Consider the following 22,232-nt stretch of genomic DNA (forward strand, 5'->3'; position numbering starts at 1 on the left):
AGCTTTATATTTACGACTATCAACATGATATCAATGATAAGTAAAGAAGGCGAGACATTTCAGCGTGTGCACTCTTGTTAGTCTATAACATAAAGTCAAACAGACTTAGAAAAATCTTCATTACAGCAGGTTGCTATATATTTATATTTATTTTTATGTTAATATGGTGTTAATTGTGACCATCGGTAGTTTACAGTTTAGTCACTGGTGAGTCTGATGTAGATGAAACTCGTGTCTGGCTTATTAAATTATATAATCCTGGTACCTTTGATAACTATTTACAGAGGTCATCTTGACAGTTAATTAGATGGCGTCTAGACTTAAACACACACGAAATTCTAATGTATATTTTCTAGAATAATAAATATGCATTGATAACTGTTTATTTCAGACCTATTGTAATTGGGATATGTGTTTTAGTATGTTATAAATCAAATATTAGAATATGAGTCAAATCCGTGAACATGAATTTGACAATAAGTGCCTCTTTAAATCATTTATAGCAGATACATAATTTTCATTTTTATTCATTTTTCAGGTGCATTAATTGGTGTTGGTATAAAAATATTGAAGATTGGAAATTGGCAGGTTAGTTTTTATCTTATATCCAAATAGTTATAAAAAGTAATCCTTTAAGGCTTACTGTTTCTGTCACGAGGTGTCATCAATGTTTTAGTATATGTGATTAAGTCAAGTTTTTTATGAACCACCAGAGGTAGGTCAATGATATTTGGTATGCAGTTGTATTAGGATTGGCACATCTCATTTGTGTAGAGATAATCTTGGCCCTTCCCCCTCAGTTATGGTCTATTGACTTTGAAACTTTCTCTTAGTTTTCATGCTAAAGTCTGTGATTAGATCAGTTAAAGGGGAACTATTAGTGGTAGGTCAATGACATTTGGTATGCAGATGTATTAGTGTTGGCATTTTACATTCTATGGCAGTTGTCTTGTCCTTGACCTTCGTTTAATTGAATGATTTGCATAATTTACATGTTTTAATTTCAACATTTGCATTTAAATATCATCGAAATTACAAAACTGAAAACATAACTCTGTCTCTCTAATTTTTACTTGATTTAACCTTTTCCTGACCTTTTGATTATTGTCATTTAATCAACCTGTGGTTTGATGTCAGTTGTATTTTAGACAAAATACAATTATGACCTCAAATGTTCTTGCTTTCCTCTGAAATATCTAATGTGACGTCATGAAAACTGATTCTAGTAAATAAATATCGTCTATGTGACTCTTGATGGCCAGTGGCAGAATCTATATTTTAACTATTAATTTAAAAAAAAGAGACTATATAAGGATTATAGAAATGACTTTTAACTTAAGCTGAATTAAGGGGCTAGAAAAGTGGTCAATTTTATGTACAAGAATCTGTTCAGAGTAGTATTAAATGATGAGTATGAATTGCCAAGATAGTAGTACGAATTATTTTTCTTAAAAAGTAAGCATTTACCTATTTTTTTTATTTTTTATTTCAGAATGAAGAAGCATTTCCTCCAACAGTATTCTTCATTGTTTTACTTCCACCAATCATATTTGAGTCTGGTTATAATTTACATAAGGTAACTGAAGAAAAACGCTCTATTATAATGTAAACCAACTAATTTTTGTCAAAACCTATTTTCTGGACTCTTGTGAATATAAAATAATATCAATATGTCTATATGTCAGACTTGGGACTTCCCTTATATTGATACACCAAGAATATTAAAAATATAGTAAAAATTGACTGGAAAATGGCTATATAAATGTAAATAGATAAATACAAGCACAGATAGATGTAAAGTTCTACATGTTCTATATATTAACAGAACAAAATGAGCACATTCACAATGAGACTTAACTGAGGTAAAATGTGAATCAAAATAACGGCTTAAAATAAGAAATTATTATTCAATATATATATCATTCTTGAAATGTGTGCAATAAAAAAAAAACTTTATTTTATTCAACTTTTACTGTAGAATTGTAGCAACAGCAGCTTTAATAGCATACCCAAATCATTTCATGACAATTTTTTAAGGAAATTTCAAACAGTTTATCAATAGATATAGGAAGATGTGGTATGAGTGCCAATGAGCCAAGTATTCATTCAAGGTAACAATTTATAAAAGTAAACTTTAATATCAAAATACTTATTAAAATATTCTATGAGCATTTATATTGAACTATTATTAACTAGTGCTAATTTGTTGACTGGATATATATTGGAACTTATTTTTTTCCAGGGTAACTTTTTCCAGAATATAGGATCTATATTATTATTTGCTATATTTGGTACTGTTATCTCAGCATTGATTGTTGGAGGTGGACTATACTTACTAGGAAAGGTAATTTACATTTTATATCATTATCATGGGTCAAATTTAATCTTTTTTGTGTACCGGTTAGTGGGACCACTGGACTGAAATTCTACTTGTCCAACTCCAAATCTACTGGTCCTGCAAAAATATTCATTTGACAAATACTGAATTATATAAATGATAGATTTTTTTGTGCTGTTCTGGTTGTTCATGAGCAAGTACAAATTCTAACTTAAAATTTGATGATCCTGTTACAAAAATATATTTCTGTTCTATGTATGTCATCGAAATTTATCAAATATAATACAATTCATTACATTGCAATCGACTATATAATTTAACTACTTGCAATCTTTCCCCCAAGAATTTTGATATTTAAGTTTCCTTTTGTCAATTTCATAAATTTTATTCCGATCTTCCTTTTGTTCGGCGGTATAACTCCTTCAAAAAATTTCCACATTTTTATTTTTTATTGTTACATTTGTTCTTTGTAAAGGATCCGAGATATTAATTAACTTGTAATACTTAGACACCCCACCTTCCCCAGTACCATGTTATTGATATTTAACAGGTAAAGTTTTTTTGTAAACAAACCGAGATTGTGATGGAATCTGTGATTTTTATCGACAAATTTATAAAGGTCCGCTGGAAAACCAACTGACAAAATCTAATGGTCCGACACAAATTCTACTGGTCTCAGACCACTGGACCAACGCTAATTTAGAAACCTGATTATTATACTAGTTCTACACTATGCACACAGTTCATACTAAAAAAAAATACGTAAACATATCTGACTTGAAAAAAAAATTAAGGATTGCCATGTAATAACTATCAACCAGAGACCTATAATTAACACATTTTTCTAGAATTATTGTTGTTTGTACTGAGGCAATTAACCGACCGGTTTGTAATGTTTATGAGTCAGTGGACCAGTTTTCACACCAATAACATTTTAAAATGAATGTGTTTAATCTTGATAATTTTCAATCCCAACATATATTTTTTGTTTGTTCTATTTTTAATTTTAATTTTCTTGGAACCATATTGCTAGTATTTCTTTTATGTTTGTCACACATGTGTCTGCATAGATTACTGCAGTGAAACTTACCTTGTGTTTACTTAGGTTTCAAAAGTATTTTCAGCACCAAGGGAACAGAATTATTAGAAAAGAAACACTGACAAATCAGATTCAAGTATTTGGGAATATTCATATCATATAAGAATACATTGCCTTTACCAAATCTGATTTGAAAATGTATAATTTGCAGGCCTGTAGCCAGGAATTTCCAAGGGGGGGTTCGTTGGACTCATGAACTCGACTTTAACAGTCACAATTTGAACAAAACGTTGACTTTAACAGTGCTTATTTGATTTCAAGGGGGGTCCGAACCCCCCCTTTGCTACAGGTATAATTTGTAACAAAAGAAATGTTTTTCTTTGTAGGCTGGTCTTGTGTATGAGTTTGATATAGTTGAAAGTTTTGCCTTTGGGTCTTTGATCTCAGCTGTTGACCCTGTAGCAACTCTGGCCATCTTTAAAGCTTTAAATGTTGACCAGATATTATACATGTTGGTATTTGGAGAGAGTGTCCTGAACGATGCTGTAGCCATTGTGTTGACCACGTTAGTATAGATAGATGCTAACCAAATGCAGATACTTTGTTTTGTGCTTATTCCTTTTCAACCAACTTTACAGCTATTTATTTTAAATGATTTTCTAACTTTCTTGATGTTTTTATATATGAAAACACCCAAGTGCTACATATTCATGATGATTTATATTCCCTTTATTCACGAAAATGAATTTGCTCTTGAAAATAAGTTGATTGATAGTAATTAATTTGACATTTTGTTAAAGGTTTCACAACTGCAATGACAAATGCATGTCTTCTTATTGTTTTATTTGGTCATTGGGTTACTGTCTCGATTATGTGAATTTGAAATCCCAATGTCTCTAAATGACACAATAAACAAAATTATGAGTAAGAATTTGTATTACACTACAATGCCATTAAACATAATAAGATATTCTGCATTTATCATGCTTTACTATAGACTTATTAAGAAGGGATATAGTTACGATACTATTGTCAGGTCATTAAAGATTGCATATTTTGGCATTAATATTGATTCACATATAGGGTCTTTGCATCAGAACTAAACACATTTATTAAAAAACCAGTTATTGGCATGACAAGGGTTATGTTCTTCTTATATATGTTATGATGGTATGATACTAAACCCCTAACGGGAAGGATTGTGCCTGATATTCATATGATGGAATCATAATCTTTCAATCAGTTTAATTGAAATATTGAGCTGGCATGTCAGTTAACTACTAGTAGTCTGTTGTTATTTATGTATTATTGTCATTTTGTTTATTTTCTTTGGTTACATCTTCTCACATCAGACTCAGACTTCTCTTGAACTGAATTTTAAATGTGCGTATTGTTATGCCTTTACTTTTCTACATTGGCTAGAGGTATAGGGGGAGGGTTGAGATCTCATAAACATGTTTAACCCCGCCTCATTTTTGCGCCTGTCCCAAGTCAGGAGCCTCTGGCCTTTGTTAGTCTTGTATTATTTTTATTTTAGTTTCTTGTGTACAATTTGGTAATTAGTATGGCGTTCATTATCACTAAACTAGTATATATTTGTTTAGGGGCCAGCTGAGGGACACCTCCGGGTGCGGGAATTTCTCGCTACATTGAAGACCTGTTGGTGACCTTCTGCTGTTGTTTTTTCTATGGTCGGGTTGTTGTCTCTTTGACACATTCCCCATTTCCATTCTCAATTTTATTTACCATGATATGAGGTCACATTGATAAAAGACCCCTCCTGATTATTGAAAGTTACCATTTTATTTTACCATAATAAAATATCAACATTTAATACTTACATTTATTTCAGGACGATTTTGGAGTACAATAAACCAGATGTAGTCATCACCAGTGGAGCTTCAGCATTTTTTGGAGCGGTTGGAAGGTTTTGTGTTATGTTTTTTGCATCATCTGCTATAGGAGTTTTACTTGGTTTAATAAGTGCCCTGGTAGGTAATCAAGTTAATAAAGTGACATGTCACAGTGAAAGTAGTCACTAGCAGGATACATCTGATGATTTAAGAATATGTGAATAGTTTGTCGTCATCAAGATAAATTGTGATTACTGTTGATTCATTTATTTTCGTGGGTATCAATTTTCGTGGACTGCTAAAAACTTGCATATTTGTGGATATTTGATTTCGTGGTTTTGCCAATCTCTGTATACAAAGCCTTTTGGAAATATGTTTTTCGTTGAACATTTGAATTCGTGGTTCACCTGTACCCAGGAAACACACGAAAATTGGTATCCAACGAATAATAATGAATCCACAGTAAACAGATTTAAAAAATAAGGAGATATGGAATGATTGCCATTGAGATAAATATCTACCAAAATAAAAAGATCGAAAAAAACTATTACCTTACAATTTTCCACAATGAGCAAATGCCTTACTGCAAAGCAAGCTTTAAAAGGCCCCAACATAACAAAATGCAAGACAGTTCAAATGTAAAAGATAAATGTCCAGATTAAAGTACAAATCGACAAAAACAAATATTATATACAGCAAAAACCAATTACCACTGAATTACTGGCTCCTAACTTTGAACAGGCACATATATCCCCACACACAGAATGCATTTTTTTTTGTCTGTCAAAAAAAACATCAATTTTGAATGTTAGTTAAACAGTCAGGGGAATTACTTAAACAAGTAACAATTAAAATTACCTATTCAAGTAATGTTGAAAATGAGGCTATTTTAAATATTACTTATATAAGTAACTTTTCTGAATATTATTTTTATGGGTGTCCAATAATACAGATTTTACTAGTTTTAACAATTGTTCACAGTCATCTGGTTATTTTTCCCCTGAAATATTAAATCTAATCCTTCTGAAATACTAATTAACTTTCTGACGCACTTATCTTTCATACCGACGCTTCTTGGTCAAAGATTGGTATCTTGGGACAATTAAATTCTCATTTTCCTCCAAAATCTTGAAGATAGACTGATATAAATAGATAGATACTTGTGAATTGATTAAGACTTGAAGTTATTTATAATTTGTAACCCAAACCAAGTACACATGTTCCTTAAACAAGTTTTAATACTAATTTTATTAAAAATGTATCAAATAACTTATTCGAGTAATATTTTTGTCATAATTTTTAAAGTAACCCTTCATCTCTATAATCCTCTCAAATATAAGAAATTCTTAACTTTATGATATTAAATTATGTAAAAACTCATCAAAACTACTTTTAGTCTATGTTTTATTGAAATTTAAAATAACTCTATTAAGTAATTTTTTTATTTTCAAAAAACAAAAATTACTTATATAAGTTACTTTAAAAAATTACTTGTTTAAGTAATGCCCCTGACTGTTAAAGATCCGTTGTGTGCACTAAAATTAAAATCTTCTTTTTCAAAAAGTATAGTTAGTTCAGATCAATATTTCTTATATTAGGAGTTTAAGAAATCATTTAATAGCAAGTTTGTTTGAAATTTTACTATAAGTAAAAAATCAAAATTAAATCTACCTAAATTACTTAGTTTTAGTCTAACAATATTTGGATATTAACAACATGATATAGTTCTATAACTTGTCTTTTTTGCAGTACCTGCAACATTTTGTTTGCAGATACAATACAAAGAAATCCTACATTCCTTTGTTTTTGTTGTAGACTTTATTGTTTAGGTTCAGTCTGTTGTTAAAGATTTTTTTCAACAACAACAACTTTCTCAAACCTTTATGACATTGTATAAACTTGGATATAAGCTTTTTTATGAGGAATAAAAAATGCCATTATTAAATTTTGAAAACAATTTGTTTTTTTATTTACATGATTTACTGTTTTATTGGACAATTTATTAGTACTTAACATTTAGAAACAGTCTGGAATTAAATAACACAATAACATAAAAAAAATGTTATAAAACATGGACAAAAGGTTATAAAATTTTTAAAAATGACTTATAAAGAAAGTTTCATGATTTTTATGTTAAAAATGTTGGTGGTTTTTATTTCGGCGGATACTGAAATTGCAGCTAAAAAGTTGTAAAAATTGACAGACAAATGTCTTTTGTTATCATTAAATACTTTCTTTTACCAATTGAAGTCTTATATATTGAATATATACTGATACAGTTAATGCACTAGAGTAACGGTTAATTAGATATTTGTCATGGGTATACAAACTAAAAGTAAATGTTTCAGTTTATTAAGTTACAAAATTTACCTGACCATGATTGAAACTTAACTTATTTTATTTGACACTTATTAATAAGGAAAAAATACCTGGCAGTCATTTAAGAAGTACCAAACATTATATACATAAATTACTTTTCCTCCTCTACTGTCATTTCTTCATCCAAATGATTTTGGGGTTTACTTTGGCATCACATGGACTTTGTCATATCAGCACAGCAGGTTTTGTATCTACAATCCACTTCTATAATTTCTTATGAACTTAATCAAATTTTATCATAATCTTCACTATGCAATGCATATAAGGCACAAAATGTGCACTTTCTATTTTGTTTTTTATATTATTATTAATTATTTAGGAGTTGCCCATAGAAAATCATGGACTGAAAAAGAGGTTTAGTAATCATTTGTGCAATTTACTAGCAGTACCTCTAGATTATACTTGCTTTACACCGTATGTATTTTATTTTTCAGTTATTGAAACATTTTGATCTGAGAAAAACACCTTCATTAGAATTTGGTTTAATGCTCACATTTTCATATCTCCCATATGGTTTAGCAGAAGGATTACATTTATCAGGTAAAACTTCATACTAATAAGATCTTCATTTGTATTTCATCAATAAGGACGATGTGGTATGAGTCCCAATGAGATAACTCTCCATCCAAGTCACAATTTGTAAAATGTTAAACATTATAGATCAAAGGACTATACATACATGCTTATTATTCATTTCTTGATACCGTCCTAAATATTCATGAAATATTTGCCTCTAGATGATATTAACACAAACAACAACCTATCAATCATTACATGAAAATATGAAAAGACTTAATAAATGTTAAACATACTAACCTACGGTGACCTATAGTTGTTAATGTCTGTGTCATTTTGGTCTCTTGTGGACAGTTGTCTCATTGGCAATCATACCACTTCTTCTTTTTTATAAACTAGCAGTTTACGAACAAACAAAAAATAGATTGCTTTGTACTGCTTATTTTATTTATAAGGTTAACCAAGTTTAATATCTGTATTTATTTTAAAGTGTTCTTGTTGATTAGGTAGAACCTTGCTTGTCCTAAGAACCCATTGTTGTGAGTTGCAGTATGACAATTTTAGAAAAAAGAGAGAATATACTGTTCTGGGGCAATCGTAAATCATAAGTAATAAAACAATCAGACAACATCATAGTCAAAAATATAAACAATAGAATACACAAACAAAAATAACAAGACATTGTTCAAAACAAAAGAAAACAAAAAAACCACTAAAGTAATTTTGTTCCTTGAAATAATTAAAAAAGAGTTTTATGTTCCTTTTTACATGTTATACTTGTAGTATAAGAATTCAATTAAGAGTTTTCTCATAATCAAAGTTTGGATATAGTATTTAGGATCTTAGGAAAAATGTAATTTTAGAACAGCTATGCAAGATCACTGAAAATAGCTTAGAGATTTAAAGATGTATATAGGAAGAATGTATTTTTCACTGAAAATGATTACGTTTATTAATGTTCCTTAACAAATTGATACATATATATTTCCAGAAATAGAGTTCTTTTGCATATTTTAATTTTCAGCCTTTATTGACACTCTTTTAACCTTCTCCCTTGAAATTCCTATTCTATTACTTACAGGAATCATGGCCATTTTATTTTGTGGTATTGTGATGTCTCATTATACTCATTCAAACCTATCACCAGTCACACAGATCACTACACAGATGACATTTAGAACTATATCATTTATAGCAGGTAAGTGTACAATACACATAGACAGACTTACATACACAATCATGATATTGTAGAAATCAATACACGCGGGAACTCTATAAACTGTCGTTTAAAGGCGCACCACCATTGTTAAAATATTTTCCGTCACTGTGAAATGATCCCCACCATTGTTAAATTATCTTCCTTCATCATGCATTGCTATTATCTTAATTACAGTTTTCATGTCTTAGTTTGCAATCAAAAAGACACATCCGGATTTTCCATTTACACTCAGAAATAATTACATTAGATGTATGTTTTATAATTATAATACATTATTCTGATTGGCTGCATTGCAATCTCGCGTTATATCTTAAGCAACTTCATTACACAATAAAATTTGTCATTCATGATGACACAAGGTCCCACAATAAGGTACACAGGTAAATTAAATAAAAACTTGATAAAAATTGTGTTTTCATGTTCCTAGCTAAAAAATGTAATTATAAGTATTTAATGCTTCTTTTTGTAACTTCATAGGGTTGTAAAAGCGTTGACCGTGCACACATTTTTAGAACGAAGCGCTTCCGCACTTCATACAAAACGTACTTTGGTCAACGCTTTTACACCCCAATGAAGTTACAAAAAGAAGCATTCAATTCTTAATTGAAAGATGAATGTTGAATAGTATATTACTATGAAATTTGTTGTCTAATGTCATTAAAGTCTTTTAAGTTGTAAACATTTGACCTCCAAATCTATCTTCAGCGTTTTACAAAAAGGGTACAAACTTGTTGTAGAATGTAGTTGATGCTCCAAATCGTCAATGCATGTACATGACTTCTGAATTATGTCATTGAAAAAAACATTCTCATCGAATTTTAAGCCCAATACTATTATCAAAATAGCAGGAAAATGACATAGGAACCCTAAGAATAGCTTGTTGTCATTCTTGACTAAGGGGAGCAATACATGCTTGGCATTTGAATTGTTACAAATGACCTCAAACAAATCCCTTCACACATACAATATACAAACTTCTTGATCCAATGTTAAACTAGGCCCCATTGGATGAGTAGTTTGAGTAGTAAAACTACTGTATCACTAGCCTGTTAACTCTGAGGTTGTGAGATTGAATCCCACACATGGCAGGTGTGCTCATCTCAACCTTGATTAACTAGGATTGTCAGTTTTCTTAGCAAAGATCTGTGGTTCTTTCCTGGCACTCCTGCTTCTCCACCAATAAAAACTGACTGCCAATGAGATAGCAGAATAGTGCTGAAAATGGTGTTTAACACCAATCAATAAAAATTTAATCTATAACCTTTAAAAATGAATTAATAAATTTGATTGTATTTAGCATTATTTATCATGTTCAAAAGTAATAAGGAAAGAAAGAATCACATAATATGAACATGAGGTCAAATTAGTTATATACTATATCATATATCAATTGGGAAAAGAAATTTTTGACAGTCTAAGGTATGTTTTAAAAAAATATTTGCAAGTGATTTTGGATTGTTTTCACATATGAAATAACCTGTCTTTATTAACCCTATTTAACTAAAAAACTGTTTTTTATCTCAGAAACCTGTGTATTTGCCTATCTTGGATTAGCCATATTTAGTTTTAATGGTTTAATAGTCAAGCCAGCTCTAGTCATATGGGGTATTGTAAGTAGAATTAATATTAATGAAAGGTGATTTCAGATGTACATTGATTAGACAGCAACCCAGCAATAAGAAACATAAAAAACATGTTCATGTTCATATATGAGAATGATTGATTTTGGAGGAACATTCAAATACAAATTCTAATGCAACAACGTTTGTAACTTTTATTTTGATTGGATAACGTCACTTTCTTGCATGACATAAATTAACAATATAAGCGCAGCGCAGACGGCATATGACAGATTTTAAATACATGTTTTAACGTTGTTTTCTGTCAGTTTCATTAGAATGGAGATAACAATATTGTATTTTAAGCTCCGACGGCATCAATTTAGGATTTGATGGTTGCAAATACCCATTTACTGTCTCAGCTAACGCATCACTAGTAAGCTTAATTTGCGACCATCAAATCCCCAATTGATGCCGTCTTAGCTTAAAATACAATACAGTTATCTCCTAAATAAAAGAAAATTTTTGGTCTGTTTTGAAGGGTTCTGATGTCAACTCAATCCTTTTTAAAACAATATGTACACAGTATATACGTAACAGACTTTCATATAGATTTTTTCTACCCAGAAATAAGTTCACAAATGTATTGATATTCATCTGCATAAGAAGATTTCTATCAGAAGCAGTTTTTACATATGTTCATATATAACTAATGCTTATTGTATGCTGCAACATAAGGCTTGGAAAATCAATTTAACTTTCCAGGTTTTTCATGTCTTGTTCAATGATTCTTTGCCATTTGATTGACAGTGTTTTGATGTCTGTTGAAATGAAATGTATTCCTCAAATTTGATTGATTATCAAGAAGATTTCATGATCTCTCAATCACTAAGACTAAATAAATGTGTATTTGATATTAAAGGTTTTTCAACTTTGAAAATGAAATATTTAATATTTTGTCTTTTTAGGCACTTGTATTGATAGGAAGAGCTTTCAACATATTTCCATTAACATTTCTAGCTAATTTCTTCAGAGAACATAAGATTACTCGTAAAAATCAATTTATAATGTGGTTTAGTGGTAAGTTCATCAAGATTAGACATGTTAGATGTCATGTATTTGTATCTTCAGTGCACAGGTATATATTTATGGCTTTAATATAGTTTTTCTGTGGAAAGTTACCAATCCCCTTCTTAAACTTTTGGACATTTTTAAGTACCATATTATTTTTAGTAAGAGATTATTGTCCTGAATATACGACATTGGACATTAGTCCAACAATAAGAAGACATTGATTGAGATTGAAATTTAGAAAAACAACCTTCAAAACTTAGTTTCTAACAAATTTCCAGTTTTGAGCTTATAATTTATTTATTACATGCATCATTTAACTTTTATATGATGTTTTGTTTGCCCAAGCCCTAGGTGACAGTGACATATGGGTCATTTTCAAAAAATGTCGAATTTTGAAATTGAAAAATTTATTAAAAGTTACTAATTCAAACAACCCTCTACATAAGCAAATCAAAAATTTAACGACGTTTTTGTCTATAATTGTCTATCCTGTTACTGTAACCATAGCAACCATAGTAACAGGATAGACATAACAGGATAGACAAATTTCTTCGTTTTTGATTGCTGTTGTGAAATAACTACTCCCTTTGGTGAAGTGATTATGGTTTTCTATTGTGAATTTGGTTTCCAACACGTTATTGCACTTTTTACAACCATACTGTTATTGTAATTAATCAAAATGGTTGGTAACAGCATAGACATGAAAAAAAGTATGCTCTATTTTTTTCACTAAATGTCTTGAAATTTCTTTTCTCTACACTGTCGTTCAAGTAACGAGGCATTTTAAATGTAAAAATTACTTTGCATTTTTGAAATCAACACTGACTGATTCAATATTCATTTGGATAATAATTTAAAGACTGATTTAAGTAGCGGTAACAGGATAGACACGAACCTCCTGTACGCTGATTGAATTTAGTTTGTAGATAATCTGTTACATACAATGATAAAGAAGCTACGATTTTTCGTTAGAATTATAATTAACGTTCTTAAAAAGTCCCTTTTGCAGATATCAAGGCGATCAGAAAATTGGAAAAAAATCATTTGAAATGTGTTTTTCTGACAATGTACGCACACAAATACCCCCAAAATCGGACTTAAATGCAGTTTAATCTTATCAAAATAGATGTAAGGTGTGTATATTTTTAATGTTATGAATCACAAATCCGACAAGCTTTCATTTAAACCATTACAACTGAAATTTCCATTAGAAATAAAAATTTTAGCATGGGTGTACTGAAAATTCGACATTTTTTGAAAATGACCCATTTAGTTTTACTTGTGTTCATCATTCTGTCCTTGTTATTTCTGTATGGTAAAGCTCTTTATAATATTTATATTGCAAACATTTTATCAGCCTATCAGTTTTTTTTTCATTTGTCCATCTTTCTAGTCATCCTTTTGTTCCACAAACATTTGTCCCTTAGGACCTATACAGAAAGTCTTCATATTTGATCAGTAGCTAAACAGTGATGAAATGTAACATGAGTGCACTTTTCTGATCTGTCAGACAGCTACTTCCTGTTTTCCTATACATTGAAATGTACCTGTGTGTATGCCTTACCATACAATGTGTGCATTCATGTTGTTGAATCCTTCTTGCAACTTTTGAACTGCTACAAATGACCAGAGAGATAAGATTTATAAAACAAAAAATTCCACTCAATCAAATTTACAAATAAACAAGTCTAGATGATAGCAATAAACGTAAAAATTAATATGAAAATGGCATATTTTTACAAGATGAATGTTTTAGGCCCTTGATAGCAAAATGAAATATATGATTTTAATATTATTTAATTGATTTGATATGAACTTCTTTTTTTCCAGGTTTACGAGGTGCTGTTGCATTTGCCTTATGTTTACATTTAGAATTCTCTAAGGAAGATAAAGAGAAAAGATATATTTTAGTGACAACCACTTTAATCATTGTTTTATTTACCACTATGTTTCTTGGTGGAGCTACAATGCCTTTAATGAAGGTAAGTTGTTATCTTACTATTATAGTAAGGGGCCTCAGTGGCCAAGTGGTCTATGTAGGTCTACTAATATAATGTTATCACTAGCCAGTCAACACTGAGGTGGTGAATTCTAATGCCGACTTGGGGTGCCCTCAACTACTAATGTTATCACTAGCCAGTCAACACTGAGGTGGTGAATTCTAACGCCGACTTGGGGTGCCCTCAACTACTAATGTTATCACTAGCCAGTCAACACTGAGGTGGTGAATTCTAACCCTGACTGGGGGTGCCCTCAACTACTAATGTTATCACTAGCCAGTCAACACTGAGGTGGTGAATTCTAATGCCGACTTGGGGTGCCCTCAACTACTAATGTTATCACTAGCCAGTCAACACTGAGGTGGTGAATTCTAACCCTGACTGGGGGTGCCCTCAACTACTAATGTTATCACTAGCCAGTCAACACTGAGGTGGTGAATTCTAATGCCGACTTGGGGTGCCCTCAACTACTAATGTTATCACTAGCCAGTCAACACTGAGGTGGTGAATTCTAACCCTGACTGGGGGTGCCCTCAACTACTAATGTTATCACTAGCCAGTCAACACTGAGGTGGTGAATTCTAATGCCGACTTGGGGTGCCCTCAACTACTAATGTTATCACTAGCCAGTCAACACTGAGGTGGTGAATTCTAACCCTGACTGGGGGTGCCCTCAACTACTAATGTTATCACTAGCCAGTCAACACTGAGGTGGTGAATTCTAATGCCGACTTGGGGTGCCCTCAACTACTAATGTTATCACTAGCCAGTCAACACTGAGGTGGTGAATTCTAACCCTGACTGGGGGTGCCCTCAACTACTAATGTTATCACTAGTCAGTCAACACTGAGGTGGTGAATTCTAACGCCGACTTGGGGTGCCCTCAAGTACTAATGTTATCACTAGCCAGTCAACACTGAGGTGGTGAATTCTAACGCTGACTTGGGGTGCCCTCAACTACTAATGTTATCACTAGCCAGTCAACACTGAGGTGGTGAATTCTAATGCCAACTTGGGGTGCCCTCAACTACTAATGTTATCACTAGCCAGTCAACACTGAGGTGGTGAATTCTAATGCCGACTTGGGGTGCCCTCAACTACTAATGTTATCACTAGCCAGTCAACACTGAGGTGGTGAATTCTAATGCCGACTTGGGGTGCCCTCAACTACTAATGTTATCACTAGCCAGTCAACACTGAGGTGGTGAATTCTAACCCTGACTGGGGGGTGCCCTCAACTACTAATGTTATCACTAGCCAGTCAACACTGAGGTGGTGAATTCTAATGCTGACTTGGGGTGCCCTCAACTACTAATGTTATCACTAGCCAGTCACGACTGAGGTGGTGAATTCTAACCCTGACTGGGGGTGCCCTCAACTACTAATGTTATCACTAGCCAGTCAACACTGAGGTGGTGAATTCTAATGCCGACTTGGGGTGCCCTCAACTACTAATGTTATCACTAGCCAGTCAACACTGAGGTGGTGAATTCTAACCCTGACTGGGGGTGCCCTCAACTACTAATGTTATCACTAGTCAGTCAACACTGAGGTGGTGAATTCTAACGCCGACTTGGGGTGCCCTCAACTACTAATGTTATCACTAGCCAGTCAACACTGAGGTGGTGAATTCTAATGCCGACTTGGGGTGCCCTCAACTACTAATGTTATCACTAGCCAGTCAACACTGAGGTGGTGAATTCTAACCCTGACTGGGGGTGCCCTCAACTACTAATGTTATCACTAGCCAGTCAACACTGAGGTGGTGAATTCTAACGCCGACTTGGGGTGCCCTCAACTACTAATGTTATCACTAGCCAGTCAACACTGAGGTGGTGAATTCTAACGCCGACTTGGGGTGCCCTCAACTACTAATGTTATCACTAGCCAGTCAACACTGAGGTGGTGAATTCTAACCCTGACTGGGGGTGCCCTCAACTACTAATGTTATCACTAGCCAGTCAACACTGAGGTGGTGAATTCTAACGCCGACTTGGGGTGCCCTCAACTACTAATGTTATCACTAGCCAGTCAACACTGAAGTGGTGAATTCTAACCCTGACTGGGGGTGCCCTCAACTACTAATGTTATCACTAGCCAGTCAACACTGAGGTGGTGAATTCTAACCCTGACTTGGGGTGCCCTCAACTACTAATGTTATCACTAGCCAGTCAACACTGAGGTGGTGAATTCTAACGCCGACTTGGGGTGCCCTCAGCTACTAATGTTATCACTAGCCAGTCAACACTGAGGTGGTGAATTCTAACCCTGACTGGGGGTGCCCTCAACTACTAATGTTATCACTTGCCAGTCAACACTGAGGTGGTGAATTCTAATGCCGACTTGGGGTGCCCTCAACTACTAATGTTATCACCAGCCAGTCAACACTGAGGTGGTGAATTTTAATGCCGACTTGGGGTGCCCTCAACTACTAATGTTATCACTAGCCAGTCAACACTGAGGTGGTGAATTCTAACGCCGACTTGGGGTGCCCTCAACTACTAATGTTATCACTAGCCAGTCAACACTGAGGTGGTGAATTCTAACCCTGACTGGGGGTGCCCTCAACTACTAATGTTATCACTAGCCAGTCAACACTGAGGTGGTGAATTCTAACCCTGACTGGGGGTTCCCTCAACTACTAATGTTATCACTAGCCAGTCAACACTGAGGTGGTGAATTCTAATGCGGACTTGGGGTGCCCTCAACTACTAATGTTATCACTAGCCAGTCAACACTGAGGTGGTGAATTCTAACCCTGACTGGGGGTGCCCTCAACTACTAATGTTATCACTAGCCAGTCAACACTGAGGTGGTGAATTCTAACGCGGACTTGGGGTGCCCTCAACTACTAATGTTATCACTAGCCAGTCAACACTGAGGTGGTGAATTCTAACGCGGACTTGGGGTGCCCTCAACTACTAATGTTATCACTAGCCAGTCAACACTGAGGTGGTGAATTCTAACGCCGACTTGGGGTGCCCTCAACTACTAATGTTATCACTAGCCAGTCAACACTGAGGTGGTGAATTCTAACGCCGACTTGGGGTGCCCTCAACTACTAATGTTATCACTAGCCAGTCAACACTGAGGTGGTGAATTCTAACGCGGACTTGGGGTGCCCTCAACCACTATTGTTATCACTAGCCAGTCAACACTGAAGTGGTGAATTCTAACCCTGACTGGGGGTGCCCTCAACTACTAATGTAATCACTAGCCAGTCAACACCAAGTGGTGAATTCTAACCCCCACTGGGAGTGCCCTCAACTACTAATGTTATCACTAGCCAGTCAACACTGAGGTGGTGAATTCTAACGCCGACTTGGGGTGCCCTCAACTACTAATGTTATCACTAGCCAGTCAACACTGAAGTGGTGAATTCTAATGGTTACCCTGACTGGGGTGCCCTCAACTACTAATGTAATCACTAGTCAGTCAACACTGAGGTGATGAATTCTAACGCCGACTTGGGGTGCCCTCAACTACTAATGTTATCACTAGCCAGTCACGACTGAGGTGGTGAATTCTAATGGTTACCCTGACTGGGGTGCCCTCAACTACTAATGTAATCACTAGTCAGTCAACACTGAGGTGGTGAATTCTAACGCCGACTTGGGGTGCCCTCAACTACTAATGTTATCACTAGCCAGTCAACACTGAGGTGGTGAATTCTAACCCTGACTTGGGGTGCCCTCAACTACTAATGTTATCACTAGTCAGTCAACACTGAGGTGGTGAATTGTAACCCCCACTGGGGGTGCCCTCAACTACTAATGTTATCACTAGCCAGTCAACACTGAGGTGGTGAATTCTAACCCTGACTGGGGGTGCCCTCAACTACTAATGTTATCACTAGCCAGTCAACACTGAGGTGGTGAATTCTAACGCCGACTTGGGGTGCCCTCAACTACTAATGTTATCACTAGCCAGTCAACACTGAGGTGGTGAATTCTAATGCCGACTGGGGGTGCCCTCAACTACAATCTAATGTAATCACTAGCCAGTCAACACTGAGGTGGTGAATTCTAACCCTGACTGGGGGTGATCTCAACTACAATCTTGATTTACAAGGATTGCCAGTTGACTGATCGAAGGTCAGTGGTTTTCTCTGGCTTCCTCCATCAATAAAACTGGCTGCCACAAAATAGCTTAAGGGCATACGATACAGTTACAGGGGAGGTAATGACGCTAACGTAAAATGTTATTTTTGCGACGTCAAACTATGACATATCAGGAAAAGATGTATTTTTCGACTATTTTTTATCATTCAAACTGATTTATTTTGAAAACGAGTGCATGGACCCCTATTTTTTAAAACGACATTTTGTTTCATTTTGTAGGGAGATTATGTGGACCAAATTTTATAAAACTGTAAATAGAGGAATTTTTTTAATTTTGATAAATATACAGCAAAAAAATACGATTTTTTCTTAATTCATGACCATTTGATAAATATGAGTTATTTCTGAATAAAAAATGCATAATTTTTTAGGATACTTATAAAAAACAAAAATTACAAATTATCTAACAAAAAACAATTTGTGTTTATCTTTTAAAACAAAAAAGTTATGGTTTTCTTTCGAAAGGGAAAATACGGCCACAAATCCGAATTTTGAGCAAATATACAAAATTTCAACCTCATTTAACTCAAAAAGTAGCACTTGAAGGTATATTTTTTAATACATATTTGATTTAAGCAGGCAAAAACTAGCCTATATATGGAAATTTTCATCAAACTGTAAATACAGGATCAAAACTGTATCGTATGCCCTTAAAAGTATGCTTAAACACCAAAAATCAATCAATCAATACTTATTCTGGTAAAAAAAGATAAAAGAAAATTAATAGGCTATAAGACTGAGACCAAAATATTTTGAAACATTGAAAAAGTAACCATGTTTTGAAGAAATTTATTGCCTCTTGCTAAAACTTAGGAAATTAACCATATGTTTTGTAGTGGTGTTCAGTTTATTTAGAATTGTACATTGTGTAATAATGTGTCTATTTATCATTTCAGAAAAATGTATATTAAGATCAATAATCCCAATACAAAAGATGATAATGAAATTTCATTAATTTTTATTTCCTAGCTTTTAGATGCGACAGCAAAAACAAAAAAAAAGAAGAAATCTGGAAAAGAAGTTTCTCTCAGCAAAACTAAAGAAATGGTAAGGATATCAAAATATTTACAATATTATGAATATGCTAAGTTATTTTGTGAAAGTTTAATATTTCTTTGTTTTTTTAATTTACAACATTTTGTAATGACACTAATACATAGAATAATAATGTGAATACGTCATGCAGGAAATGTTTTGTTCAGATCTTTTTTCTCTCACACATTTGTTTCACCTGTTTCAAACTTTATTCATTTAAATTGTTCAAAAATGTGTTTCATTTTGTTACACTCCTTCAAAACAAAATTGTTTTACATAGTTACCTGTATGTATTTTCATGTGATATTAATATAAAACAAATTGATATGACTGCCAAATAGACAATCTCCACCAGTGACCAAATGATGTATCAGGTAGCAATTATAGGTCACAGAACAACCTTCAATTATAATGAGAAAAACCCAAACAGCATATCAAGCAATAAAAGGTCCACATATGACAAATGTAAAACAATTCAAACCAAAAAATTAGCAGCCTGATTTATGTTTAAAAAAATAATGAAAAAACAAAAACAAATATGATATACAGCAACAAACTGCAACCACTGAATTGAAGTCGTCTCCATTGGGACAAGTAGGCATATATCTACAAAATTTGGTGGGGTTTTACCATGTTGATAATTTATAATATTTGACAGGGAGAAACAGTAGATACGGACCATTTATCAGAGTTAACTGAGGAGGAGTATGAAATCCATTATCTAAAACCAAACCAGAAAGGCTTTCTAAAGTTTGATGCTAAATATCTTGTGCCATTCTTTACAAGGAGATTTACTAAACAGGTTTGTGCACACAAATTTTTTAATGTTATTCAAGCATCGTAATTCCCATTAGATAATGTCATAAAATGCATACCTCCTTTAAGTCAGACCCGTAAAGTGATTAATTTTACAATGTTCATAGTAATAAAGTTACAATTTGAATAGTCTAAAATGTTAAAAAAATATCTTTAGACTTAAATGGTCAAAAGAATGGATAAAATTTTGAATGGTTAAAACAGCTTTACTGTATAGAATTTTCCAGATCATTTTTTTTGTTATCGCTCAAAAACACTTCATTGTTCCACGAATTACCCTCAAGGTAATGGGGTTTACATAAGGAAATGTATTTGGATTTTGTATTATTTTCCTTCCAAAATAGAGGGCATTTTGTTTTCTGGTCTGCCTGTCCATCTAACATTGGATTAAAATTTAAGAGCTAGAGGTGTTATATATATTTTTTTAATTTTAAGTACTTTTCTTGTTTTATTTAATTCATTCATTAAAATGTAGAAATGAATGCCTCCGGGTGCGGGAATTTCTCGCTACATTGAAGACCTGTTGGTGACCTTCTGCTGTTTTTTTCTATGGTCGGGTTGTTGTCTCTTTGGCACATTCCCCATTTCCATTCTCAATTTTATAGTAATTGCAGATTATTTACACCATTTAAAGAATATTGAAAAAGTAATAAGTGTGTTCCAAAGAGATTTTATAAAACTATTATACAGAATGAAGACATAGAAAAGTTGACATACATTTCAACATGGTTATGGATATTGCAGAGAATTTACAGTATTATCCAAAGGGATTGCCCTGTGTTAATTAAAAGCATTATGTGGAATGAAATTTAGAAAACTTGACAAAAAGTTATATTTTATCATGTTTATGATCCTTTTTCTTTTGTTACAGGAAGTAAGAGAAGGACAAACACAGATGAACTATTTGACAAATCAGTGGTTTAAAGATGTGAAGAAAGTAGCTCCTACAATGTCTGACTCCGAATCTGAAGATGAAGTGGAGACTAGCCTAATTGATAATGAAGTGACAAATATTGATCATCAGTAAATTGCTCAAATGAAACTTGTATTTGTTGAACAAATATTTTGTTCAAGTATTGTAGTATTTATCATGTTTATTGTATTTATTGTATTTTCATGAAAAATATTTATGTTCATCATTGAAGAAGTTGCCACTCATTTATTTTAAATTAGTATAGTTTTGAGATACTGTAGTTTTCTGTAGTTTATTTATAGATTCATTTTGTATAAAAGTTTTGAGGATTTAAATTTGAAGACCATTGAATTTATCGTTTATAATTGGTTGTGAACAGAATTTTTTTTATGCCTTTAAATTTTAGAAAGTAATTGTAAAATCAAAATAGTATGACGGGTAGTTACTCTTTAGTATATTTGATATTGAAAGTCCATATTAGATACTCCCGGTTCTAAGATATTGCCTCTTCAGATAAAAAAAATCTCCTGATGGTCTGAACTTATTGATGTTAAAAAATAAATTCAAAACCTCATTTGGATATTCTGAAGTTTAGCTGAGGGCTATTATTTAAAAATAAGTTATCTAAGAACAAGAGAACTTCACATGGTAACACGAGCCTAAAGAATTTCAATGATCCCAGTTGCCCAGAATGGCGGGATATCCAATTGTGTGATGGGATATTAGGGGGATAGGAGGTGGTATCATCTAAAATTCTTGGGAAAAGATAAGGTTTAATCCTGAATCGCCTAAAAATAAAGCTTTCTTTGCAATAACAAAATGACAAAACAACCTTTTTGTCTAGCCTTGACAGAGTCAAAAAGCGAGACATAGGTATGCTGTTTCCGGCGTCGGCGGCAATGGCGCCGTCAACAATGTATTAGTTTGTGATTAGGTCTAGTTTATGGTGAACCACAAGTGGTAGGTCAATCATATTTGGTATGCAGTTGTATAAGCATTGGCACATCTCATTTCCATGGAGATTATTTGGCCCTGCCCCCTCAGTCATGGTCTATTGACTTTGAAACTTTTGCTAAGTTATCATGTATTAGTTTGTGATTAGGTCAGTTCAAGGGGAACCACAAGTGGTAGGTCAATGATATTTGGTATGCAGTTGTATAAGCATTTGCATATCTCATTTCCATGGAGAATATTTGGCCTTGCTCCCTCAGTCATGGTCTATCGACTTTGAAACTTATCTTAGTTTACATGTATTAGTTTGTGATTAGATCAATTTAAGACGAATTGCTGATGTTAAGTCAATGATATTTGTTATGCAAATTTATTGGCATTTGCAAGTATCGATTCCATGTAGATTTTAAAGCCCCACC

The 22,232-nt window shown here is 33.3% G+C and overlaps 1 protein-coding gene across 1 annotated transcript in view; it reads left to right on the forward strand.

The window, feature by feature from the left end:
• LOC143079246 (sodium/hydrogen exchanger 8-like) overlaps positions 1–21,103 on the forward strand; it is an 84,614-nt gene extending 63,511 nt beyond the window's left edge. The window contains exons 4-16 of the mRNA XM_076254482.1: positions 539–588; positions 1,493–1,576; positions 2,243–2,344; positions 3,764–3,942; positions 5,230–5,368; positions 8,044–8,149; positions 9,207–9,323; positions 10,869–10,954; positions 11,872–11,983; positions 13,808–13,959; positions 19,068–19,145; positions 19,792–19,935; positions 20,821–21,103. Coding sequence (XP_076110597.1) covers positions 539–588; positions 1,493–1,576; positions 2,243–2,344; positions 3,764–3,942; positions 5,230–5,368; positions 8,044–8,149; positions 9,207–9,323; positions 10,869–10,954; positions 11,872–11,983; positions 13,808–13,959; positions 19,068–19,145; positions 19,792–19,935; positions 20,821–20,976 — 1,505 coding nt within the window. The 3' untranslated portion in view covers positions 20,977–21,103. The remainder of the gene's footprint in view (positions 1–538; positions 589–1,492; positions 1,577–2,242; positions 2,345–3,763; positions 3,943–5,229; positions 5,369–8,043; positions 8,150–9,206; positions 9,324–10,868; positions 10,955–11,871; positions 11,984–13,807; positions 13,960–19,067; positions 19,146–19,791; positions 19,936–20,820) is intronic.
• Positions 21,104–22,232: the final 1,129 nt, after the last annotated feature.

The sequence above is a fragment of the Mytilus galloprovincialis genome, chromosome 6 (genome assembly GCF_965363235.1).
Source record: "Mytilus galloprovincialis chromosome 6, xbMytGall1.hap1.1, whole genome shotgun sequence".
Lineage (NCBI taxonomy): Eukaryota > Metazoa > Mollusca > Bivalvia > Mytilida > Mytilidae > Mytilus > Mytilus galloprovincialis.